General features: G+C 41.1%; 2 protein-coding genes across 23 annotated transcripts in view; one reads left to right on the top strand and one right to left on the bottom strand.

Moving 5' to 3' along the window:
* Positions 1-8620, top strand: part of CSPP1 (centrosome and spindle pole associated protein 1) — a 59120-nt gene extending 50500 nt beyond the window's left edge. For 16 of the 18 annotated variants that reach the window (XM_077352239.1, XM_077352237.1, XM_077352235.1 and 13 more), the window contains 4 exons: positions 1840-1903; positions 3242-3348; positions 4385-4535; positions 7695-8620. In XM_077352239.1, the coding sequence (XP_077208354.1) occupies positions 1840-1903; positions 3242-3348; positions 4385-4535; positions 7695-7921 (549 nt within the window). In that variant the 3' untranslated portion in view covers positions 7922-8620. Of the gene's footprint in view, positions 1-1839; positions 1904-3241; positions 3349-4384; positions 4536-5449; positions 5523-7694 lie in introns of all 18 variants that reach the window. The other 2 variants (XR_013234111.1, XM_077352234.1) reach the window with 2 other exon arrangements.
* Positions 8621-10655: 2035 nt separating this feature from the next.
* Positions 10656-15433, bottom strand: part of ARFGEF1 (ARF guanine nucleotide exchange factor 1) — a 72277-nt gene continuing 67499 nt past the window's right edge. For all 5 annotated transcript variants that reach the window (XM_077352217.1, XM_077352218.1, XM_077352219.1 and 2 more), the window contains 3 exons: positions 14953-15091; positions 13649-13766; positions 10656-11955 (listed from right to left, as the gene is read on the bottom strand). In XM_077352217.1, coding sequence (XP_077208332.1) covers positions 11791-11955; positions 13649-13766; positions 14953-15091 — 422 coding nt within the window. In that variant the 3' untranslated portion in view covers positions 10656-11790. The remainder of the gene's footprint in view (positions 11956-13648; positions 13767-14952; positions 15092-15433) is intronic.

The following is a 15433-nucleotide window of genomic DNA, read 5'->3' as shown; positions in this document are numbered from 1 at the left end:
GTGCTGGTTGCTCCTTTTGAAACTTTCTCCACTCTGTCTTTCATAATGGTTTATGTAGTTATTTCAACAGTTTCTGCATATAAAAATCGAAATATAAATTGCAGTTGCAATGTGGTTTGGTACTAAATAAATATTTTGTGGTGATTTGCTGTATATAATGCCCATTTAAGTCTGGTGTTAGCTATAGAAGAGCCACTTGGCCACTGTAAGTAATCCTTCCAAGTAACCTTGTTAAACACGCGATGCCCCATATGCATGCAATCTGAATGTTCCTGTGACTTGTGGCTTTGGCGGATGAGCCAGTGTTGTGCTAACTGGACACATGTGAGTCAGCCTCCGTGATATTGAAACGAGATGGCATGAGTAACTGCCTTGCAGCCAGCTGTGTATTTACATGTATGACTGATTTGCTTGCTTCATTTATATCCAACCTGTCTCTCCAGGGGGGACTCATAGCCACCTACCTCATTATTCTCCCCTTCATTTTAGACTCACAAGAGCCCTGTGCAGTAGCTTAGGTTGACAGAGTGTGAATGGCCTCAAATTACCACAGCAAGATGGGTCTCCTAGATCCTGGTCCAGCACTCTAACCACTACACAATGCTGGCTGCTTACCTTATCACTAATTCGGTATCAACATAGTTGGGGTGTTTCCTTATGATATAGTCAGCTGAGATCTGATATTCTTATAATACAAGAGAACCTATTTTCTCTTTTAAAAAAGTGTTACGATGAGACACTTGAACATCATTTAAAAAAAAACAATGACAGATGATTACATACTCCAAAATGGTCCACAGTGTGAGAGCAGACACTTAGTGTACGTGTCTTTCAGAATGTCAGAAGGTGGAGCATACCTTCTTCCAACTAGAAGATATATTTTGAAGTATTTGGGACCCACATTTCAACAAAAAGAGTCAGCCAAGCCACACCTAAGCTGCCAGTTGCAGTTTGGGGCTCTGGTGGTTCCTGAAACAGCCTTTGAAGGTGGAGGGAGAAACTTGGACTGGGAGGCAGGATGTAGCTTCCACGGCAACTAGGAGAATATCTATACTTGCAGAGTGTAAGCTGTTTTTAATAGTCTATACCTCTAAAATATGACGGAGGGTATGCCTGAAAAAGTGTAACTTGATCATTATGCATAAAACGCAGGCATTAGGAAATAAGCCTGGTTATGAAGTGCCTTGACTTGGATAGCCCAGGCTAGCCTGATCTCATCAGATCTGGGAAACTGAGCAGGATCAGCCCTAGCTAGTTGTTTGGATGGGGGACCTCCAGATAATGCCAAGGTTATGCTGTAGAGGTAGGCAATGGCAAGCCACTTCTGGTTGTCTTTTGCCTTGGAAACCCTACAGGATCGCTGTAAGTCAGCTATGACTCATTGGCAAAATGAATAAAAGTCCATCTTACTAAACTGTCACTTCCTATAAAATGCAGTCCTTCAGATAAAGAGTCTACATTACGAAAGACTTCAGCATCTACATTACACAGTTTTAATATTCCCATCCCAATGTTGTTGCTATTTATATTACTAATGTTCCTATTGATTATTAAGATGATGGTTGGAAATAATGAGGTATTGAACTGTTTTGTTTGAAATGTTTTGAAAGTTTGAAAGTTGTTCATATGTTCCGTGTAAAGTTAGATAATGTTTTATACTGCCCAGAGCTGCAGAGAATGGGCGGTATAAAAACCTAAATAAATAAATAAATAAATAAATAAAATCTGAAAAGCCAGTACAATTGGAGAATTTGTTCAGTAAGGAATAGTATAATAACTGGTATAGTTACATGAAAGTTATTCATGTGAACTACATTTTCATTTGCTTTTCTTTGGTAGGTCAGAGATGACTCCAATGAATTTATGAAAAACTCTCTGTTGGAATCTGAGAGTGCTTTTATTGGTGAGTGTGTGCATGCACATGTTTTCGTGGTACAGTTCATTACAGATTTTTCAAGGAGCCTGGTCATTCTGTTTGTGAGTAGTTTATTGTAGCTGCTTAACATTCTTGAGTTTTAGCAAACCTGTTTAGAGTTAAAAAATTACATAGTGACAGGATGGGATGATAGCATACCTGAAATTTCAGTTAAGAAGCAATAAATGGTAGACCGCAGTAGAAAGAGGGGTAGGAAAAGAAGAATTTAAAATACTAGTGGGTGCCTAAAGCATAGAATGTGAACTAGAATTGCTAAAGAAATTGAACTGTATATTTAGTGTGCTTTTCACTCCCCCATATCTGTGACTTATTGATAGTCTCTGTATCAACTCTAAGCATAAAAGAATTATTTGAGATGAAAATGTAACAATTCTAAGTCTGATTAACTATGGGTCAGAGAAATATTAGTTCTTGAGACCGGTGTGTTGAGACCCTTGAAATATTTGTATTTCCTGATCTGGCCTGTATTAATTGGCATGACTGAGTTTATTGAGAGATGAACATCTTATTTGTTATGTATACAGAGACATAGAGAAGACAAAGAATGTGAGTGCCAGGGCCAGCCACAAGGGGCAGTTGAATAAGGTTTTATAACTGTTGTTTTGCAATTACTACATGAAGCAACATTTTATTTATTTGTAGGACCTTTTTTTTTTTGCCTCGACTTTCTTCCAAGAAATTGAGCAATGTATATGTGATTCCTCCCCCCCCTTAGTATCGCATGCAGTAGTGAGCTGAGTAGCTCAACTCACCCAGTGAGAATCGTGGTGGAGAGTTTAAACCTGAGTCTCCCTATTTTAAGTCAATAGCTCTGTCAGTTGCACATACTGGTTCATAGCCCATCTCTTTGTTTTATATTGAGACTTTAGAGCTAATATAAATAACAAGAATGATGGCATGAGGATGAAAATTTGCTTTGCACAGGCTCTGTTGATACATTGAATCTTGTTAACAACACCCAACAGTTATGCTAAGATGAGTTTGCTAACTGTTGCTACTTTGCAACATTCCATGAATTGTATAAGATGCACAAAGCAAAATAAACATGAACATAATGATGTGGTGGCAACATTTGGATAATGAAACAAGAATATTTTCAAAATTAGGCCAAGACAACATCCATGTACTCCAACAATCTGTTGTCTGCAATGGTTGGCCAGTTGTTTTGGGAAGCTTCCAGGCAAGATTGAGTGTGGCTTCACTTAGCCCTGCATGTTTGAGTCGGTATATGCTGTCTTGAGGGCATTTTATAAAACTTTAAAAAATTCCAAGTATATGCTAAGCTCTGGGATCTTCCTTTTCTAGCTACTGACGGTGAGGCTTTTCCTACTTTAGATGTGCCACACTTTTCTATGACTTTCACTCCACCACCACCTCTGTCTGCAAGGGAAAGGAGGAGAGAGAAGAAAAAGGTAATAGAAATGTCATGGCCCTCCAGCAGGTTGAAGCAAGTCCTATATACATCTCATTGACACCGTAGGGTTTTAATTATTTTTAATAAGCATGTGGTTGGTTTTTGGTGGGATATAAGCACAACTAATCTCAGTTCGTTTAGGGTAACATACCTTTTTAATTTTCAGTTTGTTGTTGGTTAGAATATGCACGATATTTGTGGATGCTAGGTTTTAAGCAATCCCCAGTTCTGAAAAGGTCAATGTTGGATATTGGATCAGAATACAAACTCTTTATCCAATCCCGTATTCTGGATTTATGTAATGGGCACATGTGGATGTCTAAAGGTAAATTCTACTGACAAAATAGTGCTGTTGACCTCTTTTTAAAACATTTATTACTGGAACTGAGATGAAAGCGCATGAAAAAATCGAAGGTTGCTATGTATCCTGATTTTTGTTCCATGCTGGGAGAAAGGTAGAATACATAAAGAACCATCGCAGCAGCTTAATACCACAGAAGTTTGGTAGACCAGCATAGGATCAGGTGACAAGTACATAAACTCAGTTTCTCTCATTCTGATGGGTTATTCATTCGTTGAGGATACTTCTGTGCTCCCTCTCCAGGGAACTTGCCAAAAGTTGCTTATAAAATAAAACATAATAAAAAACAGCCCATCCAGAACATAAAAAATAAAACATTGATTAGCTCAAAATGAGTTTGAAACAGTTTTCAGGCTAAAGCTGAGTTATAAAACTGTTGCTAAAAGATTAACCCCTTTAAATAAAAGCTTGGGCCAAGAGAAATGTTTTAACCTGGCAGCTAGGAGGAACAGGTACAAGTGCTACATGAGCCTCTTTCCAGTCCAAAGCCATTTCTGGTCCCCGCAGCCCTTACTTCCAGGTGGGAGGCATAGAGAGTAGGACCTAGATATATTTTTGCTTGCAGGATAGGAAGGAGAATATGGTAATATGTGTGTTTTGTTTGGGTGGAGATGCTTGCAGTTTATATAAACCTTTTAATGCAGTTGATTGTCACGTTTCCGTACCTTGGCAGGATGATGTACCTCTTAGACTGACTCCACCACTCCAACCTGACGACATCTCTCTGCTGTCCGGCTCTAGTCTCAATATAGATCAACTGAAAGCCCGAAATGAAGAGCGCTTGCAAAGACTGAATGAACTACAGAAGAAAGCCATTCACATAGGTATGGTTCCTTCTTTTCACTATTAAAAAAAGAAGATATTGGCAAAGCCCAAGCTTTCTACACACATTCCCAGCATACAAAATTCTAAATGGGGTGGAAGAATCTAATTAATCCATAAATATAAAATGAGAAAAGAAGTCTAGGTGGCACCACTAAAGATTAGGAAGGCCTGAAGATTCCTAGTTGGGTCTTGGTGGCCAGCAAGAAAGACTGCTCTGCTGCCTTTTTGTAACTGCATATTGAAGTTACCATGAGCTGTTGACATGTGGACCATATTAGTCTCAGGCGTAGTCATGAAGCCATATTTTAGGCTCTGTATTAGAACAAAAATGATGAGAAGCCAGAGAGGCTAAGGGAGTTCAAATAGGGAGAAGAGTGGAAAAAACCCACTTCTAACTGTTAGAAGCCTCTTCCCTATTTTGTCTACAATTCCAGCTTTGAGTAGACATTGCCATCTCTATGTCGAACTTTATCCTCCTAACATTGGAGAGAAATTTTGAAGAATCATGTCCCAACCTATGCTTATTGCTCACCACTTCCAATGCACTGTGAGGCATTGGGGAAGAACAAAGGCCAGGCACAAAGTTGCACTTAGCAGGGTTCAAAGGAAGAACTAAGGGGGAGGGGGTGCTGAGGAGGCTGCCTTTCATGACTGAAGTGACTTGTGTCCTTTTCTCTGTGCCTCCTGCTTCACTGTTGGTGCCTGCTCTACTTATGGGTCTACAGACCCCCCCCCCCAATTAATGCAAATGTGCCATGCTTTCTTCCTGTGGCACACACGCTGCAGGCTGGTTACTTTAGGATTCAACTAGGAATAACTATTGTGTTTAAGATTCTTGCTGGTGTTGCTGCCATACTACATAGAATAAAGATGTTTAAAGGTTTTCCCCACATTGTATATTCTTTCTTGATAGGTTAGCATTTTGTGTCGCCAAAATTCGGACTCATTTTTGACATTTTCTTTGTAGAAAGGAAATGATGGTCAGGGTGAGTAACTGGCCAAATTGGTCTCTTATGTTTTAGATAGATAGACATTTGAAAACGCTTTTTGGAGACCTGTATCCCAGTGCAGCAGATGCAGTCTCTACAGAAATATGTTTCTGTTCACAGATGAATTTTTGTATGTGTGCACAGCAGCTCGTTTGTGTTGGGGATGTTGTATCCAGCAACTTGATATCTTGTTCCTGGCTAAGGAGGAAGCCTGTATACTCAGTTTTATCTGTGAACAGGGAAGTGTTCCTACAGCCTTCTGTGGTCATCTTGATTGGTGTATAGAGAGACTGCAATTAATTATTTCCTGAATCTATTCATCACTTAACTCTGTAATACCAAAAGGCGCAAATCTGTTCTACATATTTCTGGTAAGGTCTTGGAAGAGGAGCATGTCTCATGGCTTGCCACTCAGCGTTTAACACCCACTCAGGACGGCTGTCCTGCCCTTGAGTGCTTCCTCCTCCAACCAGCTTGCCTATCCAGCAGCCAGCCAATCGCCTTCCATCCCCCACCCCTGACAACCCCCTTCCACTTCCCTCCAAGGCTCAGAGGCTGCAGATTCCTGCTCTTTGAGAGCTGCTCCTGCTGGTGAGTTCCCTTCCCAGGGGCCTCCAGCCTGCAGCCTTTCCAGGTCCTGGGGGGAGTGAGAGGTCATCCACAGAGTTCTGTGGAACTATCATAGGGAAAATAGATCGTTCTCTGTCCATATTATACTAGCCTTGAAGCTTTCAGGTACAGCAGATTAGAAAGTTAAAATAGCCCAGGAGCTTGTCAGCCAGCCTGAATGGCTCTTGCAGTGTTAGAAGTCAGTACTTCAGGGCCATGATGCCGATAAAGGGTGCCTGCTCACCTTTTTCTTCCTCCTGCACCACTCATTGGCTAGGTTTGAGCCACATGACCTCAGTTGCTCCGCTCTGTTTGTTCCTGGCTGCCAGTGGTCCTCCAGGAATTTCCCTGTAGGTGAAATGGCCAGGCTATCCTTGGACAAATATCAAGTAGCTTATCCTTCACTTTGAAAGTTAACTAAGTGTCAAAGTAAATGGAACACAACTAGAAAAAAAAATTATGATTGTAATGTATTTCCTACAGGCAGAAGGGCTCTTAGTGTTAAATTGGTGATAAATGGTATTTTTTCTGATTCTCCTGTTCCTGTGCAGACCAGTGCTGTTCTTGGGAATACCCTGATTCCTGGGACAGTTTTATGGACTGCTTGTGCATCCTGTGTGTGTGTGTGTGTATGTAGAAAAGTTATGAAGGCTGTGCCCCTGGGGTTCTGGCCATATTGCTCTGTAAACCTGCTTAGGGTTGCCACCTGAAGAGTTCTAAAATATGAAATTATAAGAAAATAACAATATTAAGAGGGTCAGAACATTAATATATTAGAAGACAATATAGATTTTAATAATGTTGATGTCTCCATTTAATGGTGCATCTTATTTTATATGAGTATTTCTTCGAATACAAAACATACCAAATAAGGAACATGTGAGAACGGTAGATCCAGCTTAACATATGTAGTTGCTTTCAGAGACAGTTAAATAATGGTACAAAGGCTGACTTATTTTCAAGATACCTTTTCTGTATGTAGATCTGAATCCTGTTATAAAATGTTCTAAGTAGATTTTGTGTGGAAAAGAAATGATAAAATCTAATGTGTATTGGGGGATTTTTTTAATACCTTTTTTGCACCAAATTGTGTATTCTAATCTTGGATAAGTATGCCTAATCCTTGGGTTTAACTTCACTAAGAGGCATGTCATTTTTAAGTTCCACTGAAAATCTTTTATTTTCGTACCTGTGTATCCTCCAGACCCTCCTAATGTAACAGAAAATAGGATTAAGACAGAATTTCTGTCATAGGGTGGAATGCAAAAACCAGCTAAAGCCTTTTAATAAGTTATAAAAGAGAAGACCAGTTCTTCCACAATATCTTTTCAGGGATTTTCTGGCATTAACTGTGTGATGTCTTTGAATCAAGCCCAGCCCATTTTTTTGGTCTTGTAGCTCCTAGCTGTACAATAGCTCCGTCTTGATATATGGGTTCTTCCATTCTTACTCTGAGCATTCATGCCTGTAAAAGAATCTTGTAAAACTGGAAAATAACTTGTTGGTGTCCCTATGCCTGTAATGTGTCCTTGGTATTAAGCTTGGTTTTTCTTCTTCAAGGTGAAGATATTTCTCTGGGAAATGCTGATGACATCCTGAAACAGTTGCCGCCCAAAGACGGCAGAAGACCTAACTCAGTTGACACAGTAGCAACTGAGCCATGGCTGCGACCCGGGACATCAGAAACCCTTCAAAGATTTATGGCTGGGCAGTCAAGTCAGGCTAAGCTTTCTTCTGCTGAGAATGCCCCTTTCAGTTGGCAAGGTCTGTCAACGGCACATGGCTGAATAAATGTGCAATGAAACCAGTTGTGCCTTTCAAAAGAACTCTTATCCACTACTGCACTTTTAAATTTTTAAATATAATGTGTGTTAGATCTGTTCTGCTAGCAGAAGCACTTTATTATGGCAGAGAGCATTTGTTAGCATAATTGATCCAGGGGATCCAAAACGGAGGTGCTGAACTCATCAAAAGGCCAGCAAGCTGGTAGGTTGTGACTGTTGCTGCAGTCCTCTGTGTTCTGATGAACTGTCCATATATTACTGGTAAGATCTAATTTGGGAAATGAAGCCACCTATACTAGGTCAGCATTAAGACACAGAAATCTTCAGTTAACTGAACGGCATGAAGGCAAGGTTTTCAGATTATCCTCTTGGTACCACTTATATTTGGGGCAAAAATACCTCATGGTAAGTACTAGTACAACCTTGTGAAGCTTATTGTCTCTTTGATAGTGTTGAGTGTTGTGACCTGGATTTCTCAAACATAGAACTCACACTTGAGCCTATAGAGATGAAAACTTCACACATTACTTTTTCATTATTTATTTTAAAACCTATCAAATCATTTTTTCTAAAACGCGAATAAGTCTGTCCTTTTTAGTGTGGGTCTGTGTGTGTTTATACAAACCTTGTATTAGTAGTATTAAATGTATAACTTATGGTCATGATTTTAAGGTTTAAAAAATAAATTCTATTTTATTACCAGGAGTTTGTGAAGCAGTTTATAACTTATACATTGTTGTCACTGCTAAGTCCCTGGGGGAAGCAGCTTAAGACAAAAGCGTGCAACATGTTCCACTGGTAGACTCCTGCCTTTCTTTCTGTCTGTATATCCAAATCTCATTGAGTCTGCCACTTATGGATCAGGGACATGGAGAGAGAGAAGGACCATAAGTTCACAAACTTGCAGATTCCCCCAGACATGCTGAAAAATATTACATGTCAGAAAAAATGGAGGGGTCTGATTAAATATTCCCAGAGACCCTTGGATGAAATGGAAAGGGAGCCATCACTGCGCCAGCCTGATAGCCAGGGGTATAAGAGCTCCTTGCAGAAGTATGATGGGAGGTGGTGGTTGGGAAGGGCAGAGTGGACCATCCACTGCAGGGTGGCAAGGAGACCCAAGGAGCAATAGGAATGTAGAGTACAGAGAAGCAGAACAGTAGGGGCAGATGGGTATGTTGGGGGGGGGGGGGTTAGGATAAGATTGTTTTCCTGTTAATTCCTCCCTTTACCTTCTGCTACTGGGAAGGGAGGTGCTTGAGCTGCTGCTGTTACTACTTAAGCCAGCCAGGGAAGTTATGGTGCTGCTGGATAGCAGAGTGAAGGCTGGTGAAAGATAAGATCCTTTCCCCATGAGTTGTGAGCACTGAACCTCTCATTGTGCTTTGATTTGGAGAACAAGCAGGGGGGCCTGCAAGGACTTACTGGGGCATTACATTGTCTTCTCTCCAATTTCCTCCTTCCCTGAAAGTGCCAAAACCTTATCCCTTTTCCTGTTTCCTCCTCTCCTTCTCACCTAGTGATGTAAAATTTCTGGAAATTATGAAGCCATAGGGAGGGGGGGATTTTTTCCTTGAGTAAAATGGTTGGGGAAAATTGAAATATACAATACTTACTGTCTTATCCCTAATTTTACTGCTTAAATGTAAAAAGCATCATTTGTATTTATAATATAGAATATGGAATTTATGGCATTTAAAAGGTATAATTGCCTTTGTTTGTATAAGCAAATTCGCAAATATACCCAGCACTTAGGAGAACACTGCAAGATATACACTTTATGCCATCTTAGCATGCATACCTTAATTTTTGTTCTGTTAGACCTCCATTCTCAATCTAACTTCAGAATTTTCATCTGAGGCTTTGGTGTAGTTTCTGCCCCACTTCCTTCTGATCCCCCCCCCCTCCTGTTCTAGAAAATTAGAGCAATAGCCACTTTTTACCTAGTCTGTGGCTATGTGTCACATTAGTTTGGGGGAAAGATGACAAAGTCAACTGTAAATCATGGCAGAAGAGCAACAACAGAAGGTGGGCAAACACTGTAAAGTACCGCAAGCCTTGCATTTCCCTTCATAAAGATTAGGTAGCCTTCTACTTAGGTTGTTGGATGACTCTTTCATTTGTTTTTAGCCCTGGCCAAGCTGGAAGGCCTACATAACGCACATATTATCTCTTTTTAATGTTGATTATTGTCAATCATTCCTGGTGAGGAAATTGTGAAAAAAGTAGTGACAGCTTCTCAGACACAGCAATGAAAGGAAAACTAGGAATTATAAAATGGCTTCTCTATTTTTTTCTCTTCACTATGTAGCATCAAGGATTTAGCATGTTGTGACATGATTAAACCCTCCCTCCACCTACCAAGGTGATAATCGCTATAGGGAAATGCAGGTACCTCAGAAGTACTTTTATTACTCTCCACCCTTGGTTGGTTCAAATCACGCAAACCTTTATTACAGCCCACCCGCCTCCCACCCAGCTTGTACACATACACTGAAGCCCTAAGCTGAATAGGAGTCAGTCTGAATGAAATTAAAACCACAGAAGATTATATTATCACTATCTATCTAGCAATATTCTCTCCGAACTGCCACCAAAACTCCGACTTAGTAAACTTTATAAACGAATTTAAAGGTGTGGGCAGTGACTGGCCATGTTCTTGCTTCTTTATACTTTGTCTCAAAGCTAAAACATGAAAACAAGTAGTTTTACATTACATTGTTTTTGATTGCACAGATGAAAGAATTCAAAAACTTTATTGACCTATAACCTGATTAGAATGCCAGATGAGAACCAATATTGTACAGAAAGTTGTACAGAATTTACATAGAAAACTTTACATAGCTGTACCATATACATTTTTCCATCTGAAAAATTTTTCTACATCCACTGTAAGACAGAATGCTTGACAATCTTTTCTTTAACCATCAGAGCACAATTCACAGTATGAATACATTTCCAATAAATTTAAAACCATCCCCAAACCATGCCAGATTTGTTACTTGAATATATTCAACATTAAATTCTGTACATAGAGTGAAATCTACATCAAACAACAACAAAAAAGTGATAGCAGACAAAACCTAGACCTGTTTGCAGCAATTCAAGTTCCAGTCCTGAAGGGTCGTCGTGATGGCTTCCTGTATTCAAAAGCCCTATCACAGGTATATTACAAACAGTTAAGTCAGTTGTGATATTTTGACAAAAGTCAGCAAGACTAACTTTTGGGATACAGAGACAAAAAAAAGTTACAACTCAAATTTCAAATGAGTGCATTTGGTAGACTTATGGGCCTATATAGGAAATAATACAGAAATAAAAGAATGCAGGAAGAACTGTATAGTGTTTAGAACTTTATATTACAGACCTGCATCTCTATACAATTTTTTCACAGAAAGATGATTACCTAGATCTCAGGCAACCTGAGTGTGCAAAAGAAAAAAAATCTCCAGAATAAGAATTCCACATAGTTCCTAGATCTTTTATCATGAGCGATATTTTTTCTGACTTTCAAAATACAGCTCTCCTGAGTTGTACTTCTACAGAAGTTCAAACTTTTTAATGTGTTAGTTCTTTGGGTATACCCATCATAAACATCTTTTGATATATATCACTGCCTAGGAAAAGTAAAAGGGGTATCACAGGCCAGGCTGGCAATAAGACGGTGTTAAAACTGGCTCTGTGCTCAACACAAGCCAGATCAGTGATGGGGGGAAGGGGGGAAGGAGTCACCTGGAATCAGAGTGTTGCAAGCTTAAATTATAGTCCTGTTCTCTACTGTGAACCCGTAGATGCACATTGCTAATACAAGGAAATGTCTTATCAGCATCCAGTGCAAGTGTACTTGGTCCTTTCATTTGTTAGCCATGCTTTTACTGTTTAGCTGTTCCCATCTCTTGATCAGATGGTTGGGATATTTGAAAAACTACCCCAATTCGCAGAAAGAACCTCCTCAAGACCGCTCGAAGTTCAGGAATCAGATCAAACTGCATTATTTCACACAGGAGAGGATAGTAGAATGATGCATGAGCTTTGAACTGTTGAGGAAAAACAGAAATGATTTCTCAGTCATTCAAGTACAGAGGGCAGAGAATAACACTTAATATTTGGTATTTACTTCTCAGCACTTTCCATACATTATTCAGTTGCAGCCTGTACACAACAACTTTGTAAATTACAACAAATTTTTGCTCCATGTTGCTATTGGAGCAATTAAGAATTGCTTGCTGAAATCCACTGACTAAGTCACCGCCCAGCACAAAAATCTAAATAAAAAATAAATCCAAACCCGAGAATTTCTGTTTCACAGCTGTGTCTGTTAGCCATTGTACACACCTGTGAAACTTTAGGGTACTCAGAGAATCTGCACCCTGCCCAATTCCAGAGAGGCTTCAGAGAGCCTTGCATCAGGTACAACTTGGTGCGACATGGAACTATATTCTCCATAATGGACAAGTACCAAGATATATTGTATCCGCGTGATAATATTCTGTGCAGCTTCCACTTGGAGACATGTCTCCCTACAGTTCTTCCTGCAACCATAGAGAAATGTTCTCTGCACTTTCTTTACCATATCCCTCCTCAGCTGCCATTTCACCCTGTTGTAGAAGGCTTTAAAAACAGCAATAACTATCCTAATATAACTTTGTAGTACGCTATTAAAACAGTGTACTAGTTACCAGGTTTTATATTTTTAAGTAAACCTCTAGTCTTTTTGGTTGTTAAAGAGTTTTATTTCTGAAAAATAAAAGCTGGGAACTAGTACACATATCATTGCAATATATCTTTAACCGCTCCTAGCGGAGCGGATAAAATAAAGCAGTAAGGGCCCCGAGGGCGGGCCCTGTCTGGGATGAGGAAGGGTGCTGATAGGCCACTTCCCCCAGACTGACAATCGGAGGGCCCAATCGGCAGGCGCAAACCGCCTGCCGACTGGGCCCTCCGACTGTCAGTCCGGCGGCAAGGGACCAATTGTGAGCTGTGACATGGGTGGCTCACAATTGGTCCCTTGCTGCCGGACTAACAAATCCGCCCCCCTCCGACTTCGCTCCCATGCGGCCGCCTGCCGCCATTCCCTGGCTCGCCTTTGACAGGGCTGCCGCAGGCCAATGGGACAACGCACTGCCGGCCCGCACAGCCAGGAGCGGTCTGCGGTGCCACCCGCTGATGCTACACGCGCCCGCATTGCTGTGGCTGCCACGCCCGCACACACTGCACTTTGCCTGCCGGCCCACGTAGCCAGGAGAAGCTGGCGGCGCCCTGTGCTGGAGAGGCGGTGGCGGGAACAGCCGGCAGCGCCCCGTCCTTAAGCGGCGTGGGAGCCCACCATGCCCAGCCGCCCGGCCAGTTGTCTCCTGCCCTCCAGCCGCCAGTTCCTGACTCGCCCTCACAAACCAAGATAGGCCGCGGGGCCGGGGGGGGGGGGATGACTTGCTGCCACCTCATACGCCGCCCACCAGCGCCCGCTGTATTTCGAGTACAGCGGGCTTAGTTTCTGGTATTATTATAATGTAGCATTACAACACTGATTTTTAAAAGCCCCCCCAAGACCACTAGCACTGGTGGGAGAAATGGGGGGTTATAGGGGATGAGGTAAGGAAAATGGTATGATTAGACTTGAAAGTTACTTTCTTATTTCTTTCTTTCTTATGCAGCCTGCCAAAATAGCATTCTTCTACAAGGCTTGAAAACAGTTTTTAAACTCCCAACTAGATCAAGCTTATCACTCACCCGATCATCACTTATCTTTAGGACCTTGGTCAAGAATAAAAGTAACAGGCTAGTCCAAGCTTCCCGGTGACTCTCTGATGTCAAAGTGAGGAAGTAACTGAGAGCTTCACTGCAGGCACTGTAAACGACATACCAGTAAGAGAAAAAGGTCAAATGGCTGAACCTGCTGTTGGAAGGGACTGACTTTTATTACTATTACAGTTAATACAAGAATAGCACTAGAGAAGAACAGCAGGAAAATGCCCCTCTCCAAGACCGAGGCATTAAAGACAGCTTCATAAAATCAGGTGCTTTGTAGATTTCCTATGATAAGAAGGAAGAGTTGGTTCTTATATGCCACTTTTTTCAACCAGGCAGAGTCTCAAAGCGGCTTACAATCCCCTTTCCTTTCCTCTCCCCACAACAGACACCCTGTGAGGTAGGTGAGGCTGAGAGAGCCTTGATATTACTGCTGGTCAGAACAGCTTTATCAGTGCTGTGGTGAGCCCAAGGTTACCCAGCTGCCTGCATGTGGAGGAGAAGTGGGGAATCAAACGTGGCTCATCAGATTAGAAGTCAGCACTCTTAATCACTACACCAAGTGTGCAAACATGGGAGGAAGATTTTCCCAATATGAAACAGGTGGAAATACTAACTGCATAAAGCAGGTGCAGTTGAATTACTTTGAAGGAATACTGCCCTGTCTCAAAAAGGGTTGTGACCCTGGAGAAAGAATACAGGAGGTAGCAGCAACTACTAATGAACATGCTGGAAGGAGCCTTACACTGAATCAGAACATTGGTCTATCAGCTGCCCAGGGCCTCAGGTAGAGGTATTTCACATCAGCTACTACTCAACAGAAAATAGGACTTCCTGCATACAAAGTAGGTATTGTGCCAGTGAGCCGTTGCTTCACATGATGTTCAGGTGGATACAGAGAAGATAGAAACAGAAAGACCAGATAGAGGACAGAAAGACCAAATAAGCCGGAGGAACGGAAGTAGCAATCACCCTTAAAAATCAGCAAACTGTGTGTAATTATTAGAAGCATGTTGAAATAAGAAAAAAAATACATGCAAAAGTTATCATAAATCTAAAATTTATCTGGAGATTCACTAGCTACTAAACATACTCCTAACAGAAGGGAAACTGATGATTTTAAACCACTGCTACTGAACCTTTCTATGGAAGAGAGCTAAAAGGAACAGGAGACCATCTCTTATGGGACAGAAATATGTTAACCTATCATGTTGCTTAAGAAAAATAAAATATATTTACATCTAGGCACTCTTAATGCAGACTAGCAAAGATGAAAGGGTGCTTACTTTAGCAGCCGCCGCTGCACTTCCTCCCACGCATCTCTGCGGGTTTCATCCATGTACATGCGGAAAAGAATGCGCAACCCACAGGCAAGACTACTGGTCTCCTGTTTCAGTAGATTGGGCTTAGATTTTCCTTTAAAACCTGCCAAAACAGCAAACCATACAGATATTACTGGCTTCATCTGAAAACCTGCGTTAGAATAAAGTGTCTCTGGGGAAGAGGGGAGGATTAGAAACAGGAATACAAAAGGTATTTGATAGGATACTCAGAGTACCCATCCTCTTTATTCAGGATACATCTAATAAAGGATTGGAGATGCAGAAGCTTATATTAATAATCCTTGTATAAAAATGTTTTTGTGTGACAGTGACAGGACGCTGATAACAGAGGACTCTACAATATCTGCGCATGGGGTGATTGGGCTGTTTGCATTAAGGAGTTTAAGGCACAAACTACATGTTATAATTTGTAACATGTAGGGTC

This window comes from Paroedura picta, chromosome 9 (assembly GCF_049243985.1).
Source record: "Paroedura picta isolate Pp20150507F chromosome 9, Ppicta_v3.0, whole genome shotgun sequence".
Classification (NCBI taxonomy): Eukaryota; Metazoa; Chordata; class Lepidosauria; order Squamata; family Gekkonidae; genus Paroedura; species Paroedura picta.
The sequence above is the reverse complement of the archived record's forward strand: the minus strand, read 5'-3'. Positions and strand labels throughout refer to the sequence as shown.